Genomic DNA, 14,855 nt, shown 5'->3' with positions numbered 1-14,855 from the left:
TTATTTTCCTCCTGACGTGATGTGCGGCTCTCAGTGAGTCCTCGCATCATACCTGTCAGTAGACGTCATTCATTGAACGACAAGAAAGCCTGGTGATAATCAATGATGGGGCTTAACTGGCTACAAACAGACAGGTAATGGTCATACTCCCCAAATATACTGAGGCTGAACTTGCAGCTTGGGGGGCCCTTAGTGGCTTTGATGGCCCTCTGCTTCTGCCGAGTCTGCATAGTGCAAGAAATGGCTCTGTGTATTGTACACATTTTTTACTATTTACATTTGTAAATGTTACAAATTATGTATTTGCTTGAGGGCAGCTGTTTGATTAAAAAAATCAATTGCAATTAATCGCACAGTTCAAGTTTCTAATCAAAGGTCACTTTATATTAATTGCAATTTATCATATTTCCTTCAAGGAAATTTATATTTTTTTTGTATAAAGCAGAAATAACTCAGTGATTGTTTTCTAATACAAAACAGTTTTAATAATCAGTTGCTTGAATGTTAAATTATTTCAGTTAATTTATTGAACACTTTCATGTAACAGAAACAATTGAACAAACAGTGAAGCACAAATCAGTCAATGTCTCAAAGTAAGATGTTTTATTTATGTATGTGTTTATTTATTTTTGTAGCTTTTAGTTATGAATTTCCCCAAAAGCAATTCTTCCTGTGTACTTAGTATCATACCAATCGTATTTGTAGTAGGGATGCTAATTAATGTTACACCCCACAGACTTCATGAACTCCCAGACGCATGGTGGATGTTGTAGTGGTAAGTCGCATTTTCTGCTCTCCCCAAGCCCCAATTTCTACTCTTATTCTATTTATTTGACATGTTTATTATTTGGTAATTCTCAAGTGTTAAATAACTTATGTTCTTATATACAGTTTTGTATGTTTCAGTAACAAAAAAAAAAACAATAGCATTTCTTCTTTTAGTGTATTACCACAGCATTCTAACATAATTCAGCATGTGTACATTTCCGATTTAAACTTTTTTTACAGTTGAATATATTATGTATTAATAGTTTGTGTTTATAATTATTAGTAATTTATTTTATTAATTATTTAATAAACATTGGCGAGAAGCTATTTGTATGACACCCTGTTATTTATTTGGGAAATGTATGTTATTTTATTTTTTATTATATAAAAATAAAATATATAATATTATAAAGCTGAACTATTTATTGTGTGAGGCTGTGTATATTGGAGTTTTTTTTTCTTTTTTTCTGATGAAATATGTATAATATATTGTAATAGTTCTATATGTAATATGTATGTTATAAAAACAGAGCTAGACGCATGGTGGAGGCTGTAGAGCCTTTAGTGAGAAGCGGTTTATAAGACGACCTGTTCTTTATATCCTTTTTCCCTTTCCAGAAACAAAATAAATTTCTGATTCTCCTCTGTGTTGATTTGTTTTTGACACATGTGCTTACTGTCCAAGCAGGAGTGAACCTCACTCTTTAGTCAGGACAGTTCAGTTATGCTTCTCTCCGGTGTGAATCTCGGTATGTCTCTGAAGAGAACTCCTCTGACAAAATTGCTTGCCACATTCCAAACAGCAATATGGCTTCTCTCAGAGATTAATTTCTCAACAATAGATTAGTATGCTTACCAACACAGGATTGAACCTCACTCTTGATGCCTGAAGGGTTCTAGTTTTTCTAGACTGATTATTGAACTGCTACTGATTTTATTCTGTTGTGAACTCTAGATTGTCTCTGAAGGTTGCTTATTTGTGAAAACTGTTTACCACATTCATTAAAGCAATACGGCTTCTCTCAAGTGTGAACTCTAGTGTGTCTCTTAAGACCGCCTATATCTGAAAACTGTTTACCACATTCAGTACAGCAATATGGCTTTACTCCCATGTGAACTCTAGTGTGGATCTGAAGACTGTTTATATGTGAAAACTGTTTACCACATTCATTACAGTAATACGGCTTCTCTCCAGTGTGAACTCTAGTGTGGAGCTGAAGACTGCCCATTTGTGAAAACTGTTTACCACATTCATTACAACAATACGGCTTCTCTCCAGTGTGAACTCTAGTATGTTTCTTGAGACTGCTTATATCTGAAAACTGTTTACTACATTCATTGCAGCAATATGGCTTCTCTCCAGTGTGAACTCTAGTGTGGAGCTGAAGACTGCCCATTTGTGAAAACTGTTTACCACATTCTTTACAGCAATATGGCTTCTCTCCAGTGTGAACTCTAATGTGGATCTGAAGAGCACTCCTGCCTGAGAATTCTCTGCCACATTCCACATTGCAGTGATCTTTGTTTCCTGTATAAAGTTTAAAAGGAAAAAGAAAAAAGCGCTTATTTTCAATCTACTACCTTACTTCAACATTAACTCACATATAAATACATTATGGCTGAAATTAGTAACAACCATTGATCGTCATAAGCAATTATAAAACTTTAGTTGTACATGGAAAGACACTTCATTTTTTAATGTTCCATTCTCTATTACAACTACTCACCAGGTGCACATGTATAAAATTTACTCATCTTCGGAAGCTATGCACGTAAGCCATTTCTTATGCAAAAGTCAGGATTTATAAAACCAGAACTTGCTATGAAAATTGGCTTATTTACACAACTCATGTCCTCATGTTGAACAATGGCAGCTACAGAGTCCAAAGGTAGTAAACCAGCTGAGGTGTCTTATTCCTGCTTGACTATGGCAATGAAACATACCTGAGGAATCACAAACACCTGTGACACCAATTGTCCCAAACGTTATGATGCCCTGAAATGGGGGACAGCAATACAGTAATCCCTCCTCGATCGCGGGGGTTGCGTTTCAGAACCCCCTGCGATAGATGAAAATCCACGAAGTAGAAACCATATGTTTGTATGGTTATTTTTATATATTTTAAGCCCTTATAAACTCTCCCACATTGTTAACATTATTAGAGCCCTCTAGACATGAAATAACACCCTTTAGTCAAAAGATTAAACTGTGCTCCATGACAAGACAGAGATGACAGTTCTTTCTCACAATTAAAAGAATGCAAACATATCTTCTTTTTAAAGGAGCGCTGTCAGGAGCAGAGAATGTCAGAGAGAGAGCGCGAGAGAAAAGCAAACAATCAAAAAATCAATACGTGCTTTTAAGTATGCCGAAGCACCGCGATAAAGCGGCATTTTTTAGAGGAGCATCCGTATCCTCTAGGCAAACAGCCCCTGTGCTCACACCCCCTCCATCAGGCAGAGAGAGTGAGAGAGACAGAGAAAATCCAAACAATCAAGCACCGCGCGGGAAGCACATCGTATATCATTGAGGAGTTTTATTTAATATGTAATACGTGCTCTGATTGGGTAGCTTCTCAGCCATCTGCCAATAGTGTCCCTTGTATGAAATCAACTGGGCAAACAAACTGAGGAAGCATGTACCATAAATTAAAAGACCCATTGTCCGCAGAAATCCGCGAACCAGCGAAAAATCCGTGATATATATTTAGATATGCTTACATTTAAAATCTGCGATGGAGTGAAGCCACGAAAGTCGAAGCTCGATATAGCGAGGGATCACTGTATAGAAAAAGTGCTGTCATTTGTACAAGGAGTAACTGAAATGTTTGCATTTCCCCTTAAATGAAAATCAGTAATGTGTACTTTAATCACATCTGAATTATTTAATTTGTAATTTTAAACTGTGGAGCAAAGGGTTAAATGAAAGAAAATGTTTCTTTGTCTTAGCCATAATGGAGGGTCCTGTATAAAACAGAATGCCATGCCAAGCATGAAAAATGCACTTTCAATAATAATAATAAGAATGTGTCCTGACATTTGTCCTCAATTAAACTAAAACAACTTGACACAAAAACAAATATCAAAATTGCTTCTTTAAATCACCAAAGCAAAAGAGAGCAATGATGTGTGACGCCTCCGTACGAGGGCCTACAGATAATGCTGTGACCTCGGAGAAAAATTAGAAGATGAGAAAACCCAGGAAGAGCGCAGTTGTTGGTGTTTCAGCTCTATAGGGGAGTGGCAGGTGACACCGGGACTGGTCACCTTTGTGACACACTGGTGACATTTATATTCACCGTTATAATGTTTACAGGTATCTAATTTCAGGACATATTTATGTTAAGTAAAATTTGCCAGGTTTTACTGTCTATTTCATCCAATGTGTGTGTTCATGTATAGAATTATTATCTCTGTTATGGCTGCAAACATCAAGCAGTCCAAGCCTGAACTCAATGAAGAGTGCTATGAAGAAGAAATACAACTTAACTAAACAGTAGTGTTAGACAAATACATTTTTTTTTAATCTTTTTTTTTTTAATTGTTCAGTTTTTGTTCTTTATTGTGAAATCACCTTATAGTTGGTTGACTGGTCTATTGATTTCATGACATGGAATAGGTTAAGCTGATGGCACGCACAGCACTGACAGAAATAAAATCAAGAATTTCTCATAAAGTAATTGCAATTTATCATTTTAGATAGTCAACCATTTTCTTGTTTTTTTTTTTAATTTTATTAATTTTATTCTAATCATTCCATACAAATAGATCAATTTTTACAAAAAAATAGAATTGAAAAAAAAATCGACCCCCACCCCTGAGAGAGAGAGCATGGCCAACAGGGTAAAACTTAAGGCTTGTAAACATACCTAAATTGATGAGTTTAATAGGGCAATAGAGATGGATGGAGAAGAAAAAGAAACGCGGAGATAATTGCTTCCTTGGTGCCTTAAGCGCTTATTCTAAAATATTATTGATTATATTGTGCCAGGTTTTGTAATATTTCTGTGCAGATCTAACTGCATATGATTTTTTCCAATTTCAAATAGTATAAAACATCGGTTTCCCACGGACTTAAAAGAGGCGAGTTAGGATTGTTACAGTTCAGCAAAAAAAGTCTGCGTGCCAAAATTGTAGTGAATGCAATCACAGCTTCTTTGACTTCTCCACTTCAAACCCATCTGGAAGGACACCAAACACAACTGTTAATGGGTTAGGAGGGATTGCGACACCAAGGCTGTCTGAAAGGCACTTAAAAATTTTGGACAAAAATGATGTTAATTTGGTGCAGGCCCAAAACATGTGACCCAGTGAGGTTGGGATTTGATTGCAGCGTTCACAGGTTGGATTCTGCCCTGGAAACATTTTGAACAATTTTAGGCGAGACAGATGTGCTCGATTTATAATTTTATGTTGAATAATTGTATGCTTTGCGCATATGGAGCTTGAGTGAATTCCCTGTATTGCTACCTTCCACTCCTTTTCTGATATATTGTTTTGCATATTTAAAAGGGAGTGACTGTAAAATAGTTTTATATATTGCTGAGATGGTGTCCAAGTCCTCGAAATTGAGCAATATTTTTTCCGGCATGGAGGAGGGTGCACGGTGAGGAACATTGGGCAGGTTCTGTTAAAAAAGGTTTCTAATTTGAAGATAGTGAAAGAAATGTGTAGCTGGAAAGTTTAATTTGGAATGAAATTTTTCATAGGATGCAAAGATGTTGTCTATATAAAGATCTCTAAGCAATTTAATCCCAAACCTGTTCCACATATTAAGAATTGCATATGTTTACGAGGGTTGAAAAAGGTAGTTGTCTTACAGAGGTGACACTGATAAAAGCTTCTCCATCTTAAAATGCTTTCTACATTGGTTCCATATTATAAGTAAGTGAAGTACAATTGGGTTATTAGTAGACTGTCGATAATTTGCATTTATTGGGGCACAAATCAGGGAATATAAAGAAGTATTGCAGGATTTTATTTCTATTGCGGACCAGGCCTATGAATGTTCATCTATTTGTGTCCAGGTTTTTATAGCTTGTATGTTTGCTGCCCAGTAACAAAACTGAAAGTTAGGTAGAGCCATGCCACCTTCTGCCTTAGGTCTTTGCAGGGTCGCTCTTTGGATACATGGATGTTTTGAGCTCCAAATAAATTAGGTTATTGCTGAATCTAATTGCTTAAAAAAAGATTTATTGATGTATATTGGAATATTTTGAAATTCTGAAAAAACGAAGCTTAGGAAAAATATTTATCTTAACAATGTTAATTCTTCCAGCTAGAGTGAGATGAAGAGTTGACCATCTATGCAAGTCTTGCTTAATTTTTTCCATACAGACAGCAAACATTTTGTTGATAAAGAGCTTTGTGTTTACTTGTGATATTTACCCCATGGTATTTAAACTGATCTGAATGATAAAAGGTAGGGTGTCTAATCTAATATTATATGCTTGATAATTCACTGGAATGAGTACGCTTTTGTTCAAAATAATTCTGAGACCAGAGATCTTTTGAAATTCTTTAAGTGCTATTAGGACTGAAGGCACAGAATTTTGTGGGTCTGATATATACAGTACCATAACAGCTGCATATAATGAGATTTTCTGTTCCAGTCCTTCTCTGATAATCCCCTTTATCTGATCAGCATTTCGATAGTGAACTTCCAGTGGGTCAATGGCATTGCAAATAGCAGCGGTGACAAGGGGCATCCTTGTCTGGTACCACGTTCTAGTTTAATGTAGTCTGAACAAATGTTGTTAATACAAACGGAAGCTTCTGGATTGGCATACAGTAGTCTGATCCATGCACAAATGTTTGGGCCAAACACACATTTCTCTAATGTAGTGAAAAGGTATTTCCATTTAATCATGTCAAATGCTTTTTCTGCATACAATGATATTATTATTTCTGGAGTGTTTGACTTTGTTGGTGAGTATATTACATTAAACAGGTGTCGAAGATTGGAAGATAAGTGTCGGCCCATGATAAATCCAGTTTGATCTTGTGATATTACCGAAGTCAGCACTTTCTCAATTTGTCTAGCTTATTATTTTTGAGAGTATCTTAACATCATTATTCAGACGTGAAATTGGTCTGTATGATGCACATTATAATAAGTCCTTATTTTGTATGGGGAAGATGGCGATTAATGCTTCTGTAAATGTTGCTAATAGGAGGGGAGTTAGCAGAGCATAGAATTTCTTATAAACTTCTGCAGGGTAGCCATCAGGGCCTGCTGCTTTCCTGCCTTAAAGTGACTTTATAGCATCTAGTAATTCTGAAACCGCCAGAGGTTTATCCAGTTCCTCCACACTAAAAGTATCTATTTGTGGTATCTGTAATGTATCCAGAAATGCATTAGATTGTGGGTTGTCTTCTTTAAACTCAGTAGAATGTAAGGATTTATAGTCATCTCAAAATGTGTGCATTATTTTTTTATGGTCAATGATTTTGTCTCCGTTTGTGTTGGTGATTACTGGGATTGCATTGCAAACTTCTTGGTTGTGGATTTGTTGAGCTAAAAGCTTGTTAGCTTTCTCTCCGTGTTCATAGTAATGATGGCTGGATTTATAAATTAGTTGTTCAGTTTCTTTAGTTGTCAAGAGGTTGAGTTTTGAATGCAGAGCCTGCTTTTTCTTATGTACAGCCTCGCTTGGAAGCCCGGCATGTTCATCATCTATTCTAATGATTTCGCTTTTTAGCTATGATGCTTTCTTGGTTTCTAATTTATTCCTGTGTGAAAGATATGAAATAATCTGTCCTCTTAAGAAGGCTTTTAGAGTTTCCCAGAATCTTCCTGCAGAAACCTCTGAGGATGTATTTGTCTATAGGAAGAAACTGATTTGTTTGGATATAAATTCTGTACAGTTATCTGCTAGGTGAGTGTGTGGGGCATAGTGACTTTAGCTCCAAGATCAGAAGTGCATGGACGGAAATAACAATAGCATTGTACTTGCAAGATTTAATCATAGGCAAAAAATTGTCTATAAAGAAATAATCAGTTCTTGAGTAGCAATGAAGTACTGGTGAGTAGAAAGAATATGTTCTTGACTTGGGTTTAGAAACCTCCAGGGGTCTGATAAGTTTTGGTCAGTTACAAACTGCAATTGTCTTTGCAGTGTTAGATCTCATCCCCACTGTGACGGGAGTCCTATCTAGGAGTGGATTTAAAACACAATTAAAGTCCCCAGCCATTATAATTTTATGAGTGTTCACAATGGGACTGGATGCAAATACATCTTGCATGTATTTCTTATCATCAACATTAGGTGCATTAACATTTATCAAAATCATTTTACAGTTAAATAAATTTCCCATGACCATCACATATCTGCCTTCAGGATCAGATACCACATCTGATGCTACAAATGAAACTGTTCTGTGTATGAGAATTCCCAAACCTCTAGTTTTGTTTGTAAAGCTAGAATAGAACATTTGCCCAGTCCAGTCCTTTTGCAGCCGGAACTGATCCTTGCTTAGTAAGTCTGTCTCCTGTAAAAATACTATTTTAGCGTTTACAGTAATCCCTCGCTTTATCGTGCTTCGACTTTTGCGGCTTCACTCCATCACGGATTTTAAATGTAAGCACATCTAAATATATATATATATAACGGATTTTTCGCTGGTTCGCCGCTTTCTGCGGACAATGGGTCTTTTAATTTATGGTACATGCTTCCTCAGTTTGTTTGCCCAGTTGATTTCATACAAGGGACGCTATTGGCAGATGGCTTAGAAGGTACCCAATCAGAGCATGTATTACATATTAACTAAAACTCCTCAATGATATAAGATATGCTTCCCGCGTGCTGCTTGATTGTTTGCTTCTCTCTATCTTTCTCACTCTCTCTGCCTGACGGAGGGGGTGTGAGCAGAGGGGCTGTTTGCACAGAGGACACGGACACTCTTCTACAAAATGCCGCTTTATTGCGGTGCTTCTGTATACTTAAAAGCACGTATTGATTTTTTGATTGTTTGCTTTTCTTTGCAGCTCTCTGACATTCTCTGCTCCTGACAGCGCTCCTTTGAAGAGAAGATATGTTTGCATTCTTTTAATTGTGAGAAAGAACTGTCATCTCTGTCTTGTCATGGAGCACAGTTTAAACGTTTGACTAAAGGGTGTTATTTCATGTCTAGAGGGCTCTAATAATGTTAACAGGGTGGGAGAGTTTATAAGGGCTTAAAATATATAAAAATAACCATACAAACATATGGTTTCTACTTCGCGGATTTTCACCTATCGCGGGGGGAGTCTGGAACACAACCCCCACGATCGAGGAGGGATTACTATATACCTGTTAAGTGAGAGAATACTTTCGTCCTTTTTAATTCGTGATTCAGGCCTTTAACATTCCAGCTCACAAACTTAACTGTCCCATCATGAAGACATCGATTCAGAATTTTTGATGTAATTTTATTGTCTTAACTGGAAGTGAGACAGCTTTAACGTTAATTTACTATTTCCCCACGATTTATTGGCATGCACCCTATTGTTACTTTGGTAGTTATAATTATTAAGATTAAAAGGATAGATTAGATATAACCTGCTCTCTTTCTCTCCCCCCCCTTATCCCCCACCCCCACATGTGGCTGGACCCCACTTCACAAAGTCTCGGTCCTCTGACATACCTAGAGACAGAGCACGTACAAAGCAAAACATGCCCCCATGCAGCTGCATTTGAAGATTAAAAAGTAGAGATATCTATTGCCAATGTAGTCTAAATATTATATGCCTAAAATATAATCATTAACAAACTATAAGCATAAAATATAATCTTCAGCACTCTTATATTATTAAGATAATAAACCCAGGGAATGGTGTTAAAAAAAGTGGTCCAGGATAAGCATAGTAAGTCTTAATACAATAATAACAATAAACCAAGGGTATGATGTTAAACAGTCTCCTTTAGGGTAGTAAAAAGAAAAAAAAAAGGTTAATGTCTTCCACACACACGTCTATAAATGTAATTAAAACATAAACAGAAAGCGTTTGAGTAATGAAAAGGATGTATAATTATAATACCCGTATCATTACAAATGGATCAGAAAGCAGGTGATATCTCCTTGCCATGCCATGACAGGATGCGACTCACTATTGTGTTTCAGAACAGTGTCGGGATCAGCTTTCTTAATTCCTTTTCTGCTTCGTCCTTGCTGGAGAAGAAGTAGTATTGGCCTTGAACATCCACTTTCAGTTTGGCAGGAGACAAGAGGCTGTATCTGATATCGGCTCGCGTAACCGCTGCTTAATGTTGTAGAAGGCTGCACGTTTAGCAGCTGTTGCGGGAGAGAAATTAGGGAAAATATAAATGTGGTTACTTTCAAATAAAATCTCTTGCTTGTGTCTGAGGAATGCCATCACATCTAGCTTACATAGTAATCACTCTAAGCAGACAATAAAAGACCGCTTAGGTTTAAAAGTATTTGATTTGCGTATGTGATAAGCTTCTGCTATCTTGGTATCTGACTTAAAGTCATCTCAAATTATTTTAGAGAATACTTGAGCTGCAAATTTCATAGGGTTTGGACTTTCACGATTCTCAGGTAGACCTTTGATTCTAATATTATTCCTTCTGCTTCCATCTTCCAGAGCAGCAAGTCTGTCTCTTGAGTTTTTTGCATTCAGAATTGGCAGCTGTTGCTTTTCCATCAGCGGTGGATGCTAGATTTATGGCGGTTTCAATTCGAGTAGTGAATGTCTGCTTAACATCCTCCAGCTGATCGGCAAGTGTGCTCAGTTTAGACGTGTTGTCCTGAATGTGCTCCTCAATTTTTTCCAGTATGCCATTAAATGCCACCTCAAAGCAATTATATAGACATTTCTCTGAGTCTTTATTATCCTGCCGCAGCTCGTGCAGCTTCCGCCGCAGCTTCTCACTTGCCTTCTCGCTTTTCTTTATATCATTCTTTATCTCTTGCTTGAGCTCAGCAAATCATCACCTTCAGTTGGGACAGATCATTTCTTATAGCCGATGTTCCCAGCTTGCGTGGAGTAGGTGAAAGCACAGACTGCAAGGCCTTTTCCAGTTTTAAATGATCTTCTCCAATCTGTGAGCTATCGTGACCTGCGTCATTTGCAAATTCGCTCCCAATTTCGCTCTCAACTGGAGACAACGCAGCAGACCGTGGTCCCGAGGAGTCTGGGCTTTCGCCCGTCTGTTCCAGGCCAGTCTCTGAAATGCCATACCTTGAGCTTGAACTTGTCGGTCTGGGTTCGGATGTAGCTTTAGTTTTCTTCTCCATTTCATTCTGAGCCCCTTTCTTGCCGCCCATGTTTATATATGCTTGCATATACTGTAGTAGAACCCTTGGGTTGGATAAATACAGAATACCTCAGGAAAATAAGGAAATAATACATAAAAATAACACCGCTGCTAATGGAGCTCTGCTTCAGACGTCCATCTCTTGCAACGGACGAGACCAACTCCAACCATTTTCTATAGTGGAAAGATAAGGATTCATTAATTTAATTCATAGTTTGGATGCACAATATATTCTGCCAAATAGATCATTCTTTCCAGAAGTAGCATTACCTGAGGTGTACACTTTCATGACATGTCATTTACAGGGGTATGTAAAAGTTTAGGGACCCCCTGATCAAAATAACTGCTACTGTAAATAGTTAAGTCAATTGAATATAAATGGATCTCCAAAAAAAATTGATTTAAAGATGAAACGTTCCTTTCAACTGATTTGTGTATTATCTTTGTTTTGTAGAGTGAAAAAAAGGAATACCATGCAAATGTTTGGTCACCCCAAGTGATTAGAGGTCTCCCTTAGGGTTTTGGTTTACTCACAATCATCATTTGGAATGGCCAGGTGATGCAAATTGTAAAGCTGTATTTATTCTCGGACTCCTAAAACCTTGTTCCAAAATGTAGCAGTCATGGACTCCTCTAAGTAGCTTCCTAACACTCTGAGAAATCAAATAAATGACACCCACAAAGTAGGAAAAGGCTACAAGAAGATAGCAAAGAGTTTTCAAGTGGCCATTCCCTCAGTTTGCAAAATAACTAAGAAATAGCAGTTAGCAGCAACACTGGAGATCAAGTTAAGGTCTGGCAAACCAAGAAATATGTCTAAGAGAACTCCTCATAGTATTGTTAGAAATGCAATTCAAAGTCTCTCTATGCTAAAGCTTCCTGGAGGTCTTTTGTAGTCAGACTCTGGAGTGGTGATGCACTGTTGTACTGTGCAGCGACATCACCACAAATATGACCTTCAAGAAAGAGCCGCCAGAAGAAAAATTTCCTGTGTCCTCACCACAAAATTCAACATCAGAAGTTTCCAGATGAACATCTAAAGAAGTCTGATGCATTTTGGAAACACGTCCTGTAAACTGATGAATTCAAAACAGAACTTTTTGTCCAAAATGTACATGGGTGTGTTTGGAGAAGAAAGGGCACAGAATTCCATGACAAGAAATTGTCTCTGACTGTTAAGCATGGTAAAGAAGATCAATCATGTCTCAGGGTTATGTTGAAGCCAGCAGTCCAGGGGTATTACTCTGTTTCTTAAATTGAGTGTGGATGAGTTACACTTGAAGTGAATAAGTAATAAGAATAAAGTTAGGCAATATTAATTAACAAAGAATAAAAGTAAATTCTGCTGGTCAGGGAGGACAAAAAAACAAAAAAATTCCAGACGGCTAGAAAAAAAAACAAAAACATCTACAGGAGTTCCAAGGCCAAAAGATCACCCAGCCCCCAATGGGCATTCTATCTAACATAAATGATCTCAATCAGTCATTATTGGTTTCAGGCTAAGAGTAGCCAAAGACCCCCTCTTCATACAGAGAAAGTAAAGGTCAAAAAAGGTGAGACTTTTATAAAATGATTTTCCTTTGATTAAATAGAAACTGGAAATATTACAAAAAAATTAATGAGAACAGGACATTCAGCCCAACAAATCTTGCCAATCTGATCCACCTATTTTCTCTAAAACAACATCAGTTCAAATTTTGAAGGTCCCTAAAGTGCTACATTCCACCACACTACAGTACCTGGTAATTTATTCCATGTTTCTGTGGTTCTCTGTGTGAAGCAAACCTCTGTAATGTTTATGCAAAATTTCCCTTTAACAAGTTTCCAGCTGTGTCCTCATGTTCTTGTTGAGCTCTTTTTATGGTAACAGCCAAGTAAAGTTCTACTGCTATAATTCCCTTGATGATTTTAAATGTTTCAGTCATACCTCCTCTTTATCTCCATTTGCTTAAAATGAAAAAGTTGAACTCTTTTCTGATAATGCATACTTCTCATCCCTAGAATTAGCTCAGTCGCTCTTCACTGGACTTTTTCTAGCACTGCTTTGTGTTTTTCATAGCTTAGAGACAAAAGCGGCACACAGTAGTTCAAGTGAGACCTTACCAGTGCTTTATAAAGCTACAGCATAACCTCCTGTGACTTGTACTCTACACATCAAGGCGCTATATAACCTGACATTGTTTGCCTTCTTAATGGCTTCTCATCAAGTGTACATTTAATTTTCAGACCAAATGTATTCAAATCATGCACTTTTACCTCCAACATGTAATACTTTACATTTACTTACATTAAATTTCATCTTCCATAAATCTGCCCAAGTTTATATGCTGTCTAAGTCTATCTGTAATGAATCAACAGATTCTAGATTATCTGCCAATCCACCTATCTTGGTATTATCTGAAAACTTAACAAGCTTCTTATTCATATTCCTATCTAAATCATTTATATATACTAATAAAAGGCAAAGCCCTCACTGACTGACTGACTGACTCACTCACTCACTCACTCACTGACTCACTCATCAGTAATTCTCCAACTTCCCATGTGGGTAGAAGGCTGAAATATGGCAGGCTCATTCCTTACAGCTTAGATACAAAAGTTAGGCAGATATCATTTCGAAATTCTACGCGTAACAGTCATAACTGGAACATACTTATGTACATATATACCGGCCACAGCCTGCAGCTCAGTCGCCGTGTGAGGCGGAGTTGTGTCTCTAATCGTCACGCCTCCCACGTAACTGAGTGCCTGTCCATTTTAAGGCCATCCGTCAGTGGCAATCCAATAGAAACACATATGTAAAATGTTTATCTTCTTCCTAGTAAGGAATCCCAGTTACTCTGGACCGTTTGCTGCTATGCCACTAGTTAATTACTGACTTGCCCACTACTGCAAAAGCTTTCTCTTCACACTGCCCTGCAGACATAAAGGTTTGAACACAAGTACCTTTTCTAAATATTCAACTAGCTCTTGTGTAGATGACAAAGATTAGCAAAACACCCTTGTAAATAAAGAAAAGGTATTTAAACACCACCTCTGCTTATTAACAGTAAACAAAACAAAAGTTATATTTAATTCATTCTCACACAGAAGTAACACATACACACAGCCTTTTCCACTTTACAAAGCAAGAATGATGTCAGCGTGTCATTTCAAGGTGTTGGTCCAATTCAATGCTTCAATATTTCATCAAGATACTTTTTAAAGCTTGCCACAGGGACTCTAGAAGAACTGAAGAGATGTTTAAAGCAGGAAAATTAAAAACAATATATATATATATATTTTGTAAGGCCTGGGTGTCCATCAATCCATAGGAAACTAAACTGTCTACAAAAATGGAGGAAATTCAGAACTGGAGTGGGCATCCTGCAAAGATCACAGTGTGAAAGCTGAGGGTAAGAGCAAAGGCCCTTTAAGAAATCTCGGGGATATGATTAAATCTTTGTGCATGTGTCCATGTGAAAAAAAACATGAATGGTGTTTATGGAATGACAACACCAAGAAAATCAGTGTGATCTAACAAAAGCATCAATATACATCTCAAAACTTGTAAAAGATCTCCTTGATGTTCCAGAACAGACAATGATCTGTAGACAAATGAGGAAAAAGTTGAACTCTTTTGTAAAATCAGGTGACACAATGTTTGGAAGTAAGACAGAAGTGAAAATCGATACTAAAACCTCAAGGTAAAGGGAGCATCATGGTTTGGGCCTGGAGTGCTTAACATGATTAAAATATTATAATAATTAGGAAAACAATGCACAATGGGTGGTCGGAAAATCGAAAGTCCACCTTATGAGAAGGATATAGGAGTCATAGCGACCTCGA

General features: G+C 37.2%; 1 protein-coding gene across 1 annotated transcript in view; it reads right to left on the bottom strand.

The window, feature by feature from the left end:
- Positions 1-504: 504 nt before the first annotated feature.
- Positions 505-14,855, bottom strand: part of LOC120534701 (zinc finger protein 160-like) — a 158,597-nt gene continuing 144,246 nt past the window's right edge. Inside the window, 1 exon segment of the mRNA XM_039762288.1 lies at positions 505-2,296. Within this exon segment, the coding sequence (XP_039618222.1) occupies positions 1,683-2,296 (614 nt within the window). The 3' untranslated portion in view covers positions 505-1,682.

Source organism: Polypterus senegalus, chromosome 8, assembly GCF_016835505.1.
Source record: "Polypterus senegalus isolate Bchr_013 chromosome 8, ASM1683550v1, whole genome shotgun sequence".
Lineage (NCBI taxonomy): Eukaryota > Metazoa > Chordata > Cladistia > Polypteriformes > Polypteridae > Polypterus > Polypterus senegalus.
The sequence above is the reverse complement of the archived record's forward strand: the minus strand, read 5'-3'. Positions and strand labels throughout refer to the sequence as shown.